This window comes from Rattus norvegicus, chromosome 13 (assembly GCF_021556685.1).
Source record: "Rattus norvegicus strain SHRSP/BbbUtx chromosome 13, alternate assembly SHRSP_T2T, whole genome shotgun sequence".
Taxonomy (NCBI): Eukaryota; Metazoa; Chordata; class Mammalia; order Rodentia; family Muridae; genus Rattus; species Rattus norvegicus.
In genome coordinates, this window is record NC_141546.1 from 75550277 (window position 1) to 75568817 (window position 18541).

At 39.1% G+C, this 18541-nt stretch overlaps 1 protein-coding gene across 9 annotated transcripts in view; it reads right to left on the reverse strand.

Moving 5' to 3' along the window:
- Rabgap1l (RAB GTPase activating protein 1-like) overlaps positions 1-18541 on the reverse strand; it is a 595723-nt gene that overhangs the window by 520896 nt on the left and 56286 nt on the right. For 7 of the 9 annotated variants that reach the window (XR_015635222.1, XM_087580933.1, XM_087580932.1 and 4 more), the window contains 2 exons: positions 6194-6373; positions 4489-4681 (listed from right to left, as the gene is read on the reverse strand). Coding sequence is in view for 8 of the 9 variants with exons in the window: in XM_087580933.1 (XP_087437059.1) it covers positions 4489-4681; positions 6194-6331 (331 nt within the window). In the remaining variant the exon portion in view is untranslated. 9 annotated transcript variants of the gene reach the window in all.

Sequence of the window (18541 nt, forward strand, 5' to 3'; positions counted from 1 at the left end):
GAATACAGAAAATGTGGTACATCTACACAATGGAATATTACTCAGCTATCAAAAACAATGAGTTTATGAAATTCGTAGGCAAATGGTTGGAACTGGAAAATATCATCCTGAGTGAGCTAACCCAATCACAGAAAGACATACATGGTATGCACTCACTGATAAGTGGCTATTAGTCCAAATGCTTGAATTACCCTAGATGCCTAGAACAAATGAAACTCAAGACAGATGATCAAAATGTGAATGCTTCACTTCTTCTCTAAAAGGGGAACAAGAATACCATTGGCAGGGAAGAGAGAGGCAAAGATTAAAACAGAGACTGAAGGAACACCCATTCAGAGCCTGCCCCACATGTGGCCCATACATATACAGCCACCCAATTAGACAAGATGGATGAAGCAAAGAAGTGCAGACAGACAGGAGCTGGATGTAGATCTCTCCTGAGAGACACAGCCAGAATACAGCAAATACAGAGGCGAATGCCAGCAGCAAACCACTGAACTGAGAATAGGACCCCCGTTGAAGGAATCAGAGAAAGAACTGGAAGAGCTTGAAGGGGCTCGAGACCCCATATGTACAACAATGCCAAGCAACCAGAGCTTCCAGGGACTAAGCCACTACCTAAAGACTATACATGGACTGACCCTGGACTCTGACCTCATAGGTAGCAGTGAATATCCTAGTAAGAGCACCAGTGGAAGGGGAAGCCCTGGGTCCTGCTAAGACTGAACCCCCAGTGAACTAAACTGTTGGGGGGAGGGCGGCAATGGGGGGAGAGTTGGGAGGGGAACACCCATAAGGAAGGGGAGGGGGGAGGGGGATGTTTGCCCGGAAACCAAAGAATGATTATTAAGTATTAAATAAATTTAAAAAAAAAAAGAAGAAAGGGACTTGATATGTTTTCAGTACTTCCAAATTCGCCTGAAGTGGTTAAAAGACAATGATCTCTAAATACGTATACATTCAATACTACATAACTGGTCAAGTAATTCCATTAAGTTCTCTTTCACTGAACCACAATTCTTGTGATTTCATTCTTGATTACATTACAAAATAATTCTTTTCCCTTCCTAGTTCGATTTTTTCTAGCTGACCACAAGGGGGCGAGGGAGATATTCTCTGGTATTTTCTTCTTAAATGTTTGCTTTCTTCCTCTTTCTCAAGAATTCAAGGTATCAATCATGTTATGCAAGTGTTCTGTCACTCAAATCGATATCTTCACTTGCAAATATTGAATCTCTAGGACAAATTTATTGTATTAAGAATCAGGGGTCTGATTTTATTTTATTTTATTTCATCATGAGCAACAACTGCCCTGATGCCATCCATTGAATCTCCATATTCCTCCACAGAACTTAAGCTAACTGTCATTTTCTTTCTCTCTAATCATCCATTTCTTTTCCCAGTCATGTTGCACTGGCTAGATTTTTAGAATATCGCAGTGCCACAGCAATAGATGCCACCTTCCTGGCTGTTCTTGATTAGATGCACCTACAATAAAAGGATACAATATAAAATTTTGATAGCTATCATTTCTCTTATTAAATATATCCCTCCTATTCAGAGTTTGACAAGTGTTCTCATGTTATTTCTCTCTCTTTCTCTCTTTCTGTCCTCTTTTCTTTCTTTCTCTATCTCTCTGTCCGTGTGTGTGTGTGTGTGTGTGTGTGTGTGTGTGCGTGCACGCACATATATGACAGACCTTGATTATTTTAGTATGTACCCAACAACTGAATGTCTCTTCATTGTACCACTTGCATGGTAAATCACTATTATGCATTTTAATGTTGAATAATCTATAACACATCTTTTAGTTACTTTATGGGTTCCTGTTTGTACCACCCCTCTCCACCCTTATCCCTTCTCATCCCTCAATACTAGGTAGGAGAGAAAGAAGGCTAGAGGGGAAAGGAGGCATCTATACCATTAGACTACTTTGCGCTGATTAGGGTCACCAAGTAACTTGGAGCAGTTTTGATCTTAGTCATCAGGAAATCTCTGACCAGCAACCAACAACCTGCAACCAGCAACCAGCAAAAGCAGCAACCAGAAAGCAGCAGGAGCAGCAGCTGCCACACCCCTCCTGGGACTCCTGGATTTATACCAGAGTCCTCAGAATTCCAAACTAAATGGTCCTGCCAGAGTAGTAGGCAAATCACAGTCTGCTGCTGTAGACAATCTGAAGCAGCCCCACATCCTACACCTGGGATTAAAACAAAAACATATTTTCCTAACATTTCAATGGTTTTAAAGAAACCAAGATTCTCACTACAATCCTTACCACACACATAAGCATTGTGATTACATTCCCCACACATATTCTATCATATCCTGCTATTTAATACTTTGTTCAATATCCAAATTTACCTTAAGCTAACATTGAAAATTGAAATTTTACAGCTCTAATCCAGTCCAGATAATCCATCCTCATTAGGTGATTTATTGAGACATCTGAATATAGAACAAACCTACACTGATCAATCAATTCATGCCATTCCCCTGACCAGTTGGTCAAATCAGAGTAAAATACTTAACTGCTTTCTGTTCAATCAGCAAATGAATAATTTCTCTCTCTAGATATGAGCACATTATCTATCACCCATCCTTACCTACCGTTTACTGCTGGCAGCCATTCTGTGGCCATAAGGCAAGCTAGTTGCAGAGAACAATGCCATGGAGAAAACCAAAACCAAGATCAAATTACTTCACAATGGTTTAGGACACCAGAAACAGGGCTGGAGACATGGCTCAGTGCATAAGAGCACTGACTGCTCTTCCAGCGGTCCTGAGTTCAATTCTCAGCAACCACATGGTGGCTCACAACCATCTGTAATGGGACCCAATGCCCTCTTCTGGTGTATCCAAAGACAGCAACATATACTCACATACATAAATAAATAAATCTTTTTTAAAAAAAAGAAGACACCTGAAGCAGAAATCCATTTGAGCCCTGTTTTTTTTTTTTTGTTTTTTTTTTTTTTTGTTTTGGCACTGGTGGCTATACTTGATTAAAAACTTGACTGCATCTAGAATCAATTTAAACTCATGCTGTTGACACTCGTGAGTGATCTTCTTAATAAGGATATTTAAGACAGAAGACCCAGCCTAAATCTAGATGGCACCTTCTAGTGGCCACACAAATAGAAGAACATAGAAGAAGGAAACTGCTTTTTGCCTGCTCGCCCACACTCTTGACGGCAAGTTCATCTATCCTGACGCTGCAGCATTTCTTCACCAGTATTAGAACCAACTTCTTGAGAATCCCAATGCAGACCAAAGACCAACAGTTCTCCAGGAATTGTCTACAACTCCAGCTCCAGATTGGAACTGCTAAGACACACAGTCTCATGTACTGAACAACTATCAAGTTCTTAGCCTTTCTAACATGAAACAGCCATTGTTGAACTTCTTGAATTGTATCCTATAAGCCAACCTAATAAAGTCCCCCTTAAAATAAATAATATTAAAAATAATTGCATGTGTTTAATAAAATATTTAATATAAATAATTAAATATAAAAATAACTAAATATTAAATATAATTTACATTAATTCTATCAGGTATGTTCTTTAGAAACACCTACTACATATTAAAAAGCATGGTTACTCACAAACAGGTTATCAGAGTATAATTTACCCTCATATGCTGCTGTGCTTTTGTAAGTTATACTGATGGAACTGATATGCTATTTTGGTTGGAATTTTTCTCAGGTATAATTTAAAATAAGGAGAGATAAACTGTGCAAAAGGCCCATGATATAAAAGATCTGTTATACTACTTTTTGACTATCAAGAATTTTTTACTTGTTCAACAAGTACTAAGAACATATGTGCAAAATACCACAGGTAATATGAGGGCTCAAGCATAGAGATCTTATTCTAGGAAGATAAATAGGCAAAACCATAGAAGCCCAAAATAGAAACCTCCAACCAGAGCTGAAAGCATGGTGGCCCTGATCTAAATTAAACAAACCTAAGGGTAGGCATGGACTTTGGGGGTCAGGGATTGGGGGAGAGCAAGGAAAGTGTTGCAAGGCTGGCCCAAAACTTGTCATGCTCCTGCCTCAGCCTCCTAAGTGCTCTCTAAGGCCCGTGTGGATGACACTGTCGAGAGAGAGAGAGAGAGAGAGAGAGAGAGAGAGAGAGAGAGAGAGAGAGAGTTAGTTAGTTAGTTAGTTAAGTATTGGGCTAGAATACTGGATCATCAGTTAAGAGCACTGGCTGTCCAACCCTGAGGACTGAAGCTCAGATCCCAGCACCCACATGACAGCCTGACATTGTACAAATACTACCTAGGTCCAAGGGTTCCAGCACTATGAGACTTGTGGGCACATAGGCAAGTGAAATGTGCAGATAATTGACAAAGGCACACATATACACAAGTCTTTTCAAGATTAAAGACAATGTTAAACTAAAATTTTTCTAACTTTTACCTTAAATGTTGTTATTTTATTCCATTTCCCTTATCATCTTTAAGTATCCAATACATTACCTGTATTAGATGGATCCAAAATTAACTGGAGAGGTGGTTTATTTGATTGGCTGGCTGGAACATCTCCAAAGGAATGGTCTGAAATCTCACTGGATCCTTGGCCATCAACAGGTAGACTGCTTTGCCCTTTCTCGGAATCTCTCAAAATCTCTTCCATGGCTTTTTCCAACTGCTCATCACCATTGGAAGCTATCTAAAGGTAGAGCATGACAGTTCTTTTTAACTCTTTAATTATGAGGTTTAAGTTATTAAAAATATCTCATTTTGAAAAATTAAAATGTAAATATTCAAATATACAGTCAGTAAATACTGAGAATTTTCCCAGTAATCCTAATTTCACATAGCCATAACACACTGAAATCCTAAATAATAAAATCTATTAAATAAAAGAGGGATTAGTTTCACAAAAGAATTCTTCATAAAATTTTGCAAGTGCTTTCAAACTACATTTGATGCAAGACCAGTAAGATGGCCCAGTGAGTGAAAGTGCTCACTGCCAAACTCAACTACCTGAGTTCAATCTCCAGATCCCTTGTGCTCAAAGGAGAGAACCAAACGGAAAACTGTCCATGGACCTCCACACAATATACTGTATCACACACATACTACACACACACACACACACACACACACACACACACACACACACACACACAAAATCAGACCATCTGAATTTTATGTGTTTTGAGAGGAAATAGATAAGTTCAAATATGGTACATTGTAAATATCACTTAAACAACAGTATTTCTTAGCATCTATACATATATTTTCAATTTCTTTATGAACCCATTATCTTCCAGACTATCACTAATTTTCTTAGAAGTTATATTTTTCTGAAAATTGAATGGAACACAAGCCTAGCAAAATAAATGATATCTTAAACACAATAATGCTAATACAATTGTCAAAAAAAAAAACAAGGCACTGAGACCATTTGAATAGAATTATGTACTAGACATAATACAAGCACTTAATAACCTCTTTGATAATGTATTTCTGACTCACTGATATATTATGATGCCATACTTAACATTAAGAACCATAAATAAAACAGCACTTTATTATTATTTCCATTCCTATTTAAAAAAAATCAGTTACCAATTCCTTTGCACACGTAACAGGGCTTGCTTGTTTTCTGTTCTTTGACTTAGGAAAAGGAACTCAAAATTTAGGAGAGAAAGAGAAATTTTAAAAAATCCAAATGAAAATTCAACTGTAAAAAATATAAGATATACACTTTTAAACTAATTAGTCAACTGTTAAACCATCTACCAGACTCTTACCACATAATTTAAAGCAAAAAATATGTAACAGAAAACCCTTTCAATTAAAACTAGAAGCGAAACAGAAAGTCAAATTTACATAAGAATTAATCAGTAAGTTTGATTCACATATTACTTTTTCTCTATTTCCCATCTATTTCTTCCTCCAAGAATTTCTTATTAGAAGGTAAATAACCAAAAGATAATTGAGGGAAAAAATTTAAAAAAATCAAGCCAAATAATTAGCCTCTAGACGAATAAAACATTAAACGTTTTTATTATTATCAAGGTCACCTGAAAGAATCAAGCAAATACTTTTTATTATCCAGGTCAGTACTGTAAGAAATCCTTCAGTGCTCATCCTCAGATGAGCTCCAAATAGTTGAAAGGGAAAAAAATTAATGAAAAGTAGTGCCATATTAGAAAAAAAGAAGAAACAATACCTTCAGCTGTGGCTTCCCATCATCCTTTATAGAAGTGTCATCTGTGTGCTGAGGAACCAAAACAAACTCTTCACTGTTCAGTGTGGCCGCAGAATCAGGTGACCCACTGACCTTCTGTAAGGAAGCTCTGACCTCCATTTCAGCCCTGCAAACCTCTCTGCCCACATCCACCTGGCACAGCTAAAGAGAGTACAAAAAGAAAAAAGGAGAACTTGATTAAAAACAAACTAGTTTAAAAATGAATAAGAAGTCTTTTTAAGTGGTCCATATGAAAAAGAATCCTGGCAAGCAAATTGTCTCCAAATTTGGGAGGCTGTCTTCTTGGACAAGGCCACACGGCGGAAATGCACTCTCTCTGCTCTTAACTTTCAGAGTAAAAGAACACTGTTGCCTCAACCTCAACCAAACAAATTTACAAATTTACACAGCTGGGCAGGGAGAAAGACAGAGAGACAGAGACGGAGATGGAGACGGAAGTTTAGCAAGACAAAAAAAAAAAACCCCTGTCCAATAAAATATAAATATTCAATTACTTTATTAAATCCAAAGACTTATTTCCTAAAGACCAAAGTACCATACTTATAAATATTTTGGGGTAATGAAGTTGGCAAATTAATATGAAATTTAATAATCTAAGACATGTCTCTTTCTTCTCTGTGGATATTAATACTTTACAACACTCAAATAGAAAGATTTAATACATTTGGTTTTTTTTTGTTTTTTTTTTTATTAACTTGAGTATTTCTTTTTTTTTTTTTTTTTTTTTTTTTTTTTTTTTTTTGGTTCTTTTTTTTTTCGGAGCTGGGGATCGAACCCAGGGCCTTGCGCTTCCTAGGTAAGCGCTCTACCACTGAGCTAAATCCCCAGCCCCAACTTGAGTATTTCTTATATACATTTCGAGTGTTATTCCCTTTCCCGGTTTCCGGGCAAACATCCCCCTCCCCCCTCCCCTTCCTTATGGGTGTTCCCCTCCCAACCCTCCCCCCATTGCCGCCCTCCCCCCATAGACTAGTTCACTGTGGGTTCAGTCTTAGCAGGACCCAGGGCTTCCCCTTCCACTGGTGCTCTTACTAGGATATTCATTGCTACCTATGGGGTCAGAGTCCAGGGTCAGTCCATGTATAGTCTTTAGGTAGTGGCTTAGTCCCTGGAAGCTCTGGTTGCTTGGCATTGTTGTACTTTTGGGGTCTCGAGCCCCTTCAAGCTCTTCCAGTTCTTTCTCTGATTCCTTCAATAGGGGACCTATTCTCAGTTCAGTGGTTTGCTGCTGGCATTCGCCTCTATATTTGCTGTATTCTGGCTGTGTCTCTCAGGAGCGATCTACATCCGGCTCCTGTCAGTCTGCACTTCTTTGCTTCATCCATCTTGTCTAATTGGGTGGCTGTATATGTATGGGCCACATGTGGGGCAGGCTCTGAATGGGTGTTCCTTCAGTCTCTGTTTTAATCTTTGCCTCTCCCTTCCCTGCCAAGGGTATTCTTTTTCCTCATTTAAAGAAGGAGTGAAGCATTCACATTTTGATCATCCGTCTTGAGTTTCGTTTGTTCTAGGGATCTAGGGTAATTCAAGCATTTGGGCTAATAGCCACTTATCAATGAGTGCATACCATGTATGTCTTTCTGTGATTGGGTTGGCTCACTCAGGATGATATTTTCCAGTTCCAACCATTTGCCTACGAATTTCATAAACTCGTTGTTTTTGATAGCTGAGTAATATTCCATTGTGTAGATGTACCACATTTTCTGTATCCATTCCTCTGTTGAAGGGCATCTGGGTTCTTTCCATTTTCTGGCTATTATAAATAAGGCTGCGATGAACATAGTGGAGCACGTGTCTCTTTTATATGTTGAGGCATCTTTTGGGTATATGCCCAAGAGAGGTATAGCTGGATCCTCAGGCAGTTCAATGTCCAATTTTCTGAGGAACCTCCAGACTGATTTCCAGAATGGTTTTACCAGTCTGCAATCCCACCAACAATGGAGGAGTGTTCCTCTTTCTCCACATCCTCGCCAGCATCTGCTGTCACCTGAGTTTTTGATCTTAGCCAATCGCACTGGTGTGAGGTGAAATCTCAGGGTTGTTTTGATTTGCATTTCCCTTATGACTAAAGATGTTGAACATTTCTTTAGGTGTTTCTCCGCCATTCGGCATTCCTCAGCTGTGAATTCTTTGTTTAGCTCTGAACCCCATTTTTTAATAGGGTTATTTGTTTCCCTGCGGTCTAACTTCTTGAGTTCTTTGTATATTTTGGATATAAGTCCTCTATCTGTTGTAGGATTGGTAAAGATCTTTTCCCAATCTGTTGGTTGCCGTTTTGTCCTAACCACAGTGTCCTTTGCCTTACAGAAGCTTTGCAGTTTTATGAGATCCCATTTGTCGATTCTTGATCTTAGAGCATAAGCCATTGGTGTTTTGTTCAGGAAATTTTTTCCAGTGCCCATGTGTTCCAGATGCTTCCCTAGTTTTTCTTCTATTAGTTTGAGTGTGTCTGGTTTGATGTGGAGGTCCTTGATCCACTTGGACTTAAGCTTTGTACAGGGTGATAAGCATGGATCGATCTGCATTCTTCTACATGTTGCCCTCCAGTTGAACCAGCACCATTTGCTGAAAATGCTATCTTTTTTCCATTGGATGGTTTTGGCTCCTTTGTCAAAAATCAAGTGACCATAGGTGTGTGGGTTCATTTCTGGGTCTTCAATTCTATTCCATTGGTCTATCTGTCTGTCTCTGTACCAATACCATGCAGTTTTTATCACTATTGCTCTGTAATACTGCTTGAGTTCAGGGATAGTGATTCCCCCTGAAGTCCTTTTATTGTTGAGGATAGCTTTAGCTATCCTGGGTTTTTTGTTATTCCAGATGAATTTGCAAATTGTTCTGTCTAACTCTTTGAAGAATTGGATTGGTATTTTGATGGGGATTGCATTGAATCTGTAGATTGCTTTTGGTAAAATGGCCATTTTTACCATATTAATCCTGCCAATCCATGAGCATGGGAGATCTTTCCATCTTCTGAGGTCTTCTTCAATTTCCTTCTTCAGTGTCTTGAAGTTCTTATTGTACAGATCTTTTACTTGCTTGGTTAAAGTCACACCGAGGTACTTTATATTATTTGGGTCTATTATGAAGGGTGTCGTTTCCCTAATTTCTTTCTCGGCTTGTTTCTCTTTTGTATAGAGGAAGGCAACTGATTTATTTGAGTTAATTTTATACCCAGCCACTTTGCTGAAGTTGTTTATCAGCTTTAGTAGTTCTCTGGTGGAACTTTGGGGATCACTTAAATATACTATCATGTCATCTGCAAATAGTGATATTTTGACCTCTTCTTTTCCGATCTGTATCCCCTTGATCTCCTTTTGTTGTCTGATTGCTCTGGCTAGAACTTCAAGAACTATATTGAATAAGTAGGGAGAGAGTGGGCAGCCTTGTCTAGTCCCTGATTTTAGTGGGATTGCTTCAAGTTTCTCTCCATTTAGTTTAATGTTAGCAACTGGTTTGCTGTATATGGCTTTTACTATGTTTAGGTATGGGCCTTGAATTCCTATTCTTTCCAGGACTTTTATCATGAAGGGGTGTTGAATTTTGTCAAATGCTTTCTCAGCATCTAATGAAATGATGATGTGGTTCTGTTCTTTCAGTTTGTTTATATAATGGATCACGTTGATGGTTTTCCGTATATTAAACCATCCCTGCATGCCTGGGATGAAGCCTACTTGATCATGGTGGATGATTGTTTTGATGTGCTCTTGAATTCGGTTTGCCAGAATTTTATTGAGTATTTTTGCGTCGATATTCATAAGGGAAATTGGTCTGAAGTTCTCTTTCTTTGTTGTGTCTTTGTGTGGTTTAGGTATAAGAGTAATTGTGGCTTCATAGAAGGAATTCGGTAGGGCTCCATCTGTTTCAATTTTGTGGAATAGTTTGGATAATATTGGTATGAGGTCTTCTATGAAGGTTTGATAGAATTCTGCACTAAACCCATCTGGACCTGGGCTCTTTTTGGTTGGGAGACCTTTAATGACTGCTTCTATTTCCTTAGGAGTTATGGGGTTGTTTAACTGGTTTATCTGTTCCTGATTTAACTTCGATACCTGGTATCTGTCTAGGAAATTGTCCATTTCCTGAAGATTTTCAAATTTTGTTGAATATAGGTTTTTATAGTAAGATCTGATGATTTTTTGAATTTCCTCCGAATCTGTAGTTATGTCTCCCTTTTCATTTCTGATTTTGTTAATCTGGACACACTCTCTGTGTCCTCTCGTTAGTCTGGCTAAGGGTTTATCTATCTTGTTGATTTTCTCAAAGAACCAACTTTTGGTTCTGTTGATTCTTTCTATGGTCCTTTTTGTTTCTACTTGGTTGATTTCAGCTCTGAGTTTGATTATTTCCTGCCTTCTACTCCTCCTGGGTGTATTTGCTTCTTTTTGTTCTAGAGCTTTTAGGTGTGCTGTCAAGCTGCTGACATATGCTCTTTCCTGTTTCTTTCTGCAGGCACTCAGCGCTATGAGTTTTCCTCTTAGCACAGCTTTCATTGTGTCCCATAAGTTTGAGTATGTTGTATCTTCATTTTCATTAAATTCTAAAAAGTTTTTAATTTCTTTCTTTATTTCTTCCTTGACCAGGTTATCATTGAGTAGAGCATTGTTCAATTTCCACGTATATGTGGGCATTCTTCCCTTATTGTTATTGAAGACCAGTTTTAGGCCGTGGTGGTCCGATAGCACGCATGGGATTATTTCTATCTTTCTGTACCTGTTGAGGCCCGTTTTTTGACCAATTATATGGTCAATTTTGGAGAAAGTACCATGAGGAGCTGAGAAGAAGGTATATCCTTTTGCTTTAGGATAGAATGTTCTATAAATATCCGTTAAGTCCATTTGGCTCATGACTTCTCTTAGTCTGTCTACATCACTGTTTAATTTCTGTTTCCATGATCTGTCCATTGATGAGAGTGGGGTGTTGAAATCTCCCACTATTATTGTGTGAGGTGCAATGTGTGTTTTGAGCTTTAGTAAGGTTTCTTTTACATATGTAGGTGCCCTTGTATTTGGGGCATAGATATTTAGGATTGAGAGTTCATCTTGGTGGATTTTTCCTTTGATGAATATGAAGTGTCCTTCCTTATCTTTTTTGATGACTTTTAGTTGGAAATTGATTTTATTTGATATTAGAATGGCTACTCCAGCTTGCTTCTTCTGACCATTTGCTTGGAAAGTTGTTTTCCAGCCTTTCACTCTGAGGTAGTGTCTGTCTTTGTCTCTGAGGTGTGTTTCCTGTAGGCAGCAGAATGCAGGGTCCTCGTTGCGTATCCAGTTTGTTAATCTATGTCTTTTTATTGGGGAGTTGAGGCCATTGATATTGAGAGATATTAAGGAATAGTGATTATTGTTTCCCTTTATATTCATATTTGATGTGAGGTTATGTTTGTGTGCTTTCATTCTCTTTGTTTTGTTGCCAAGACGATTAGTTTCTTGCTTCTTCTAGGGTATAGCTTGCCTCCTTATGTTGGGCTTTACCATTTATTATCCTTTGTAGTGCTGGATTTGTAGAAAGATATTGTGTAAATTTGGTTTTGTCATGGAATATCTTGGTTTCTCCATCAATGTTAATTGAGAGTTTTGCTGGATACAGTAATCTGGGCTGGCATTTGTGTTCTCTTAGGGTCTGTATAACATCAGTCCAGGATCTTCTGGCCTTCATAGTTTCTGGCGAGAAGTCTGGTGTGATTCTGATAGGTCTCCCTTTATATGTTACTTGACCTTTTTCCCTTACTGCTTTTAATATTCTTTCTTTATTTTGTGCGTTTGGTGTTTTGACAATTATGTGACGGGAGGTGTTTCTTTTCTGGTCCAATCTATTTGGAGTTCTGTAGGCTTCCTGTATGTCTATGGGTATCTCTTTTTTTAGGTTAGGGAAGTTTTCTTCTATGATTTTGTTGAAGATATTTACTGGTCCTTTGAGCTGGGAGTCTTCACTCTCTTCTATACCTATTATCCTTAGGTTTGATCTTCTCATTGAGTCCTGGATTTCCTGTATGTTTTGGACCAGTAGCTTTTTCCGCTTTACATTATCTTTGACAGTTGAGTCAATGATTTCTATGGAATCTTCTCCCCCCGAGATTCTCTCTTCCATCTCTTGTATTCTGTTGGTGAAGCTTGTATCTACAGCTCCTTGTCTCTTCTTTTGGTTTTCTATATCCAGGGTTGTTTCCATGTGTTCTTTCTTGATTGCTTCTATTTCCATTTTTAATTCCTTCAACTGTTTGATTGTGTTTTCCTGGAATTCTTTCAGGGATTTTTGCGATTCCTCTCTGTAGGCTTTTACTTGTTTATTAATGTTTTCCTGTGCTTCCCTAAGTGTGTTCAGGTCTTTCCTGAAGTCCTCCAGCATCATGATCAAATATGATTTTGAAACTAGATCTTGCTTTTCTGGTGTGTTTGGATATTCCATGTTTGTTTTGGTGGGAGAATTGGGCTCCGATGATGGCATGTAGTCTTGGTTTCTGTTGCTTGGGTTCCTGCGCTTGCCTCTCGCCATCAGATTATCTCTAGTGTTACTTTGTTCTGCTATTTCTTTGTTCTGCTAGTCTATAGGCTAGACTGTCCTATAAGCCTGTGTGTCAGGAGTGCTGTAGACCTGTTTTCCTCTCTTTCAGTCAGTTATGGGGACAGAGTGTTCTGCTTTCCGGCGTGTAGTTTTTCCTCTCTACAGGTCTTCAGCTGTTCCTGTGGGCCTGTGTCTTGAGTTCACCAGGCAGCTTTCTTGCAGCAGAAAATTTGGTCTTACCTGTGGTCCCGAGGCTCAGGTTTGCTCGTGGGGTGCTGTCCAGGGGCTCTCTGCAGAGGCAGCAACCAGGAAGACCTGTGCCGCCCCTTCCGGGAGCTTCAGTGCACCAGGGTTCCAGATGGTCTTTGGCTTTTTCCTCTGGCGTCCGAGATGTGTGTGCAGGGAGCAGTCTCTTCTGGTTTCCCAGGCTTGTCTGCCTCTCTGAAGGTTTAGCTCTCCCTCCCACGGGATTTGGGTGCAGAGAACTGTTTATCCGGTCTGTTTCCTTCAGGGTCCGGCGGTGTCTGTGGCAGGGGTCCTGCCGCTCCTGGGCCCTCCCCCACGGGAGCCCAGAGGCCTTATACAGTTTCCTCTTGGGCCAGGGATGTGGACAGGGGTGAGCAGTGTTGGTGGTCTCTTCCGCTCTGCAGCCTCAGGAGTGCCCACCTGACCAGGCGGTTGGGTCTCTCTCTCACCGGGTCTGGGAGCAGAGAGCTGCTGCGGGCCGGGATCCGCGGGTGTGGGACTTCCGATTTAATACATTTGTATCCATGTACCAAGTTAGGTCTCAATGATCATATTAAATGAAATTCCATTTTCTTGATAGATCTATAGTCTCATAGAAACTCAAATTTCTAGAAGTTCATATATTTATTCACACAACTAATTCTGACTTAAGATATTATATACTACATAACAGACAGTAGACCTAATCCTGGGCTACATGTCTGAAGAAGGCTGACAGGTAGTCATTGTTCCAAAGCTTAAATACTAGTGAGAAAGAGGGGGAAAAAAAGGCAGAGAGAAGGAGGGTGGAGAGGAAGAGGAGGAGAGTGAGAAGAGTGAGAGAGCGAGATCGTTCTCAGAATCTAAAAGTTTAAAGAGAGTGAAACATCAAATGGCAGAGAAATGGTGCAGAGTGTGGGGTAACTTCAGGTAAGGTGGCAGAAAAGAACTCTTAGAGGGAAATACACAAGTGAAAACCTAAATGGCAAAAACAAATCCAATAACGAGCACTGTGAATAAATGGGTAATGTGAGGAGGGCAGGGTAGGCAGGCTGGCCTGAAGAAGACAGGACCTGCAATCCACAGGCAGTCCTTGAACAAAGACAAAGTCCCCAGAAATGTTTTTCCAAAGACATCACTTTTCACTGCACAGATAAACATGATTGCAATATTCCACTTTGCCATTAGGTGGCACTAAAACCATTGTTGTTAGCTAAAAAAAGAAAAAAAGAAAAATCCAAGTTCAAATTGAACATTTAAAAATTACTTTTGAACGTTAAAAATAAAAATTCCCAGGAATATCCAAACAACAAAGATCGCGCTACTTAGGTACCTGTCATCTACTGCTGTCAGGTAAGTAAATCACCTTGTAAGACCATTTATCTGCCTGGTTTTTTTTTTTTAACCACTTTATGTTGTGTCTATGAAACTCCAGTGTGAGTTAGCAAGTCATGTCTTTTTCTCTCTTTTTTTAAGCACTTAAATAATGGCATTTTTACTGTATAGTTTATGCATTTACATTTCAAATATTATCCCCGGTCCCGGTCCCCGCCCCTGCCATGCCCCCTCCCTCTGCTTCTATGAGGATGCTCCCCTTCCCACCCACGCACTCCTCCCTCATCACCCTGGCATTCCCCTACACTGGGAAAATGAGCCTTCACAGGGCCAAGGGCTTCTCCTCTTATTGATGCCAGACAGTGCCATATACTGCTACATATGAGGCTGAAGCCATGGGTTCCTTGTGTACTCTTTGGTTGGTGGTTTAGTCCCTGGGTCCTGGGTATATACCCAAAAGATGCTCCAACACAGAACAAGGACACGTGCTCCATTATGTTCATAGCAGCCTTATTTATAACAGTCAGAAGCTGGAAAGAACCCAGAGTCTTTTTCTCTTTTAAGCTGCACTTTGCATCCTTACTTGCCAAAGCATCGTGTAATCCAAGGATCTTATGTAGTCAATCCTTCTCCAACCCACAGTCAAGTTTGTCTACCAGACTTCTAAATGGTAAGGTTAACTTTTCCCTTGCACACTTGCTGTATGCATCATCTCCCTGTGCTGATGAAAAGCATTCACATGTGTCTCTGCTCAGTCTAATTTCCTGACTTGGAATCCATATCCCTCCCTATCATCGACAACGAAAACCTTTAATGGTATCTTAAGTCAAAAGTGACCAAACACAATTTCTAATGAATCAACCTGTTTCTCGTCCATAGTTCTCTTTTTAGTAACTAAGCCTCTTCTACTAACTTAGTCAAACCAGAAACCAGATGTCACCCTTGCTTCCCATCCACTGCTTCCTGCTTCACACTTCGCTTCACACCACCAGCAGGTTATGGTCAGTCCCCTCCAAAACAAGCCCTACCTCTATTTCAGGGGAAATACTTCCAGGAGAAGAAACTGCTGGAAGAGGATACACAAAAATCAAATTCAGTTGCAACCTTGAGACCAACATAAATTTTGCTACAGTGCATATGGAACCAGCCTATACCATGCCATAATTGGCTCAATACAACGCTCTCATTAGAAAGCCTCAAACCAAACTCTTTCCCAGGTTACAGACGACTTTCTACACCTTCCAGCACCCATTTTCATTCATGCATTTAGCACATATTACATGAGTCTCTACTATGCACCAGGCGCTATACTCATTAGTAAAACCACTGCTGTCTATCTTCCCACAGATCAGTCTCATTTAAGATACAGGCAATCTAGAAAACAATCGAGAAAACACCCTCCTATAAGTACTACAAAAGATGATGAGAGTATGAAAATGCCAGGAGAATGCCTTTGTATGCTAATCAGAAATTAATTCTTTTATTTTTTATTTATATTTATTTATTGTATGTATCTGAGTACACTGTGTAGCTATCTTCAGACACACCAGAAGAGAGCATCAGATCCCATTACAGACAGTTGTGAGTCACCATGTGGTTGCTGGGAATTGAACTCAGATCCTCTGAAAGAGCAGTCAGTGCTCTTAACCACTGAGCAATCTTTCCAGCCCTGAAATTAATTTTAAAAATAGATTTTTGTTCATTGCTATTTCAATGGCTTCATGTTTTCATAATGGTTGTGAACTTTAATCTCTAAATCTGTGAAAATAAAATTTCTCCCAATATAAATAAATATCTTATCACAATTTTAAGCAGTAACAGCTAAACTAGGCCTGTCGTGAATATATAAGGCATAAACTGGTGATAGTCTGTTTTTATACTTTACTATCATAACATACAAATACACCTAGTAAGTTAAAATGTATCAAAACATAGGCACACAATCATTAACAGACCATACACAGTACCATTACAAGAGAAATGTATAAAAATGTAAACATTCAGGATCTTAAATGTATAAATGAACTGTAGCACACACAAGCCTGAACAACTATGCAACAACCTTCTACTGACATCATAATGAATGCTGCGAGTGTGACCTAATCATCTTCATGTGATCAATTTGTCTCTGCGAGAAACTGCACATGCTACAAGAAGTGATCTCCCAACTTCTGTGCCAGGTGTCAGATTAGATGCTACCAAAAGAAAGAGAAGACCCATAGGAAGAAAAGGCACTCTATTCCAGACAGAGAGAAGAGTGTCAGAAACTCACCAAGGCAATGACATGAAAAACAGACAGGTGCTCACAAAAAAGAAACAAAGATGAACATAGCTACCAGGAAGGAAGACAAAAAACAAACAAAGCCTCTAGAAAGTTCGACACCACATAAACAAAGGAAACACTGAAGTCCACAAATTCAACAACCCTCTCTTTGCCCCAAGTGCATGCAGCCATCAGCACACTGGAAGCCAGTTCACCACCTCACCTGCCCTTTCTTGTTCACCACTACCCCACGCCCTAGTGTTTCCCCTTTTTCTTTCTTTCATTTTTAGCAGAAGTTTTGCTTCCTTATTGTTTTTTAAAACACTTTATTTACATATTTTTTATTATTTGGCCACCTTTCTGCCTTTCATTCCCCAACCCACCATACTTATCTTTCTCTGTACCATATTTTCAATAATTGCTGTTTTTCCAAAACAAATGGCAAACCTTTTTTCATTTTTACTCCCCTTTTTAAATTTATCAAATTTTGTTTCTAAACATTCTCATATTTAAAAAGTCTTTGTTTCTTTTCATTCTGTGCTTCCTAACTAACCTCTTGCTCTTTTCTCTTCCACTCTAAAACATCTTTCTTTATTCCTTGTCTTCTAGTTTCCATTTATTTAACTTTGCTTCTCCTCTATTTTTCTTTCCCTTCCTCCTTTCTTAACTTTTCATTTTCTTTTTATTCATTAATCTTAAGTGATTTTTAATATCAGGAAACATTTTTCCTAGTTAGTTTTATTCATAAACTTGACACAGCCTAGAATCGCCTGAGAAGAACCCTTGACTGAGGAGTTACCCCGATGGACTGTACACGTCTGTGAGAGTTGTCCTCATTATTAACTGATGTAGGAAGGCCCAGAGCAGTGGGCTGGACCATACTTAAGAAGATGATCTTGGGTTGTACGAGGAAGCTAGCTAGCTAAGCATGAACCTATCTACAAGTAAACCAGCAAGCAGAATTTTTCCATGGTGTCTCCTTCAATTTCTTACTTGAGTTCCTGGCCTGACTTCCTTCTATGATAGACTACGGCCTAGATACAAGTCAAATAAATTCTTTCCTCCTTTGACTTGGTTTTGGTCAGAATGTTTTTAATCATTGCAACCAACCAACATACATACATACATACATACATACATACATACATACATACATACCCCAGAGCATTATTCTATGTTAATATTCCCTGGGGTTGTAGTCACCAATGATGTATATATACATGGCTATAAATGTCTTTCTGTATCTTGCATAGTTTGACACTGGTGGTGGTGTTATAATTGTTTGTTTTATTCTCTGATAAAAGTGATATCAAAGAATGAGGCTTCAAGTATAAAGAGAGGCTCAATTCTTGAATCCTCTGACTTCCACATGGTCACAGAGGTATGTGTACACACACACACACACACACACACACACACACACACACACACACACACACACCAATAAGGAAGGAAGGAAGGAAGGAAGGAAGGAAGGAAGGAAGGAAGGAAGGAAGGAAGGAGAAACTCAACAAAATTTTAAAAAGACAACTACAGTGGAAAGCACCATCAATCATGTTAACCAGAAATAAGAAAGAATAGTACCAGGAATGGAAGACAGGACTGAGGAAATCCTACATTCAAATAATAATAAGGAAAAAGTAAGAATTATAACATTACGGAAGACTACAGAGAATTAATGTTATCTCTTAAAAGTTTGTGAGAGATGTAGTATTGTGGCATTATACTAATAGTAAAACTAGATTACAAGAATATTATAGACCAATATCTCTACAAAAAACCCTCAATTTACTAGAAAACCATGCCTAATAAACACACACAAGTATATACTAAGTATATGAGACTGGGCCACCAGTGTTTGTGTGTACATGCATGCTACCATGTACAACTTATAGACGCCGGTTCTCTCCACCATGTGTGTGGAGATCAAACTCTCATTGTCAGGCTTGGCAGCCTTTACCTTCTGAGCCATCTCACAG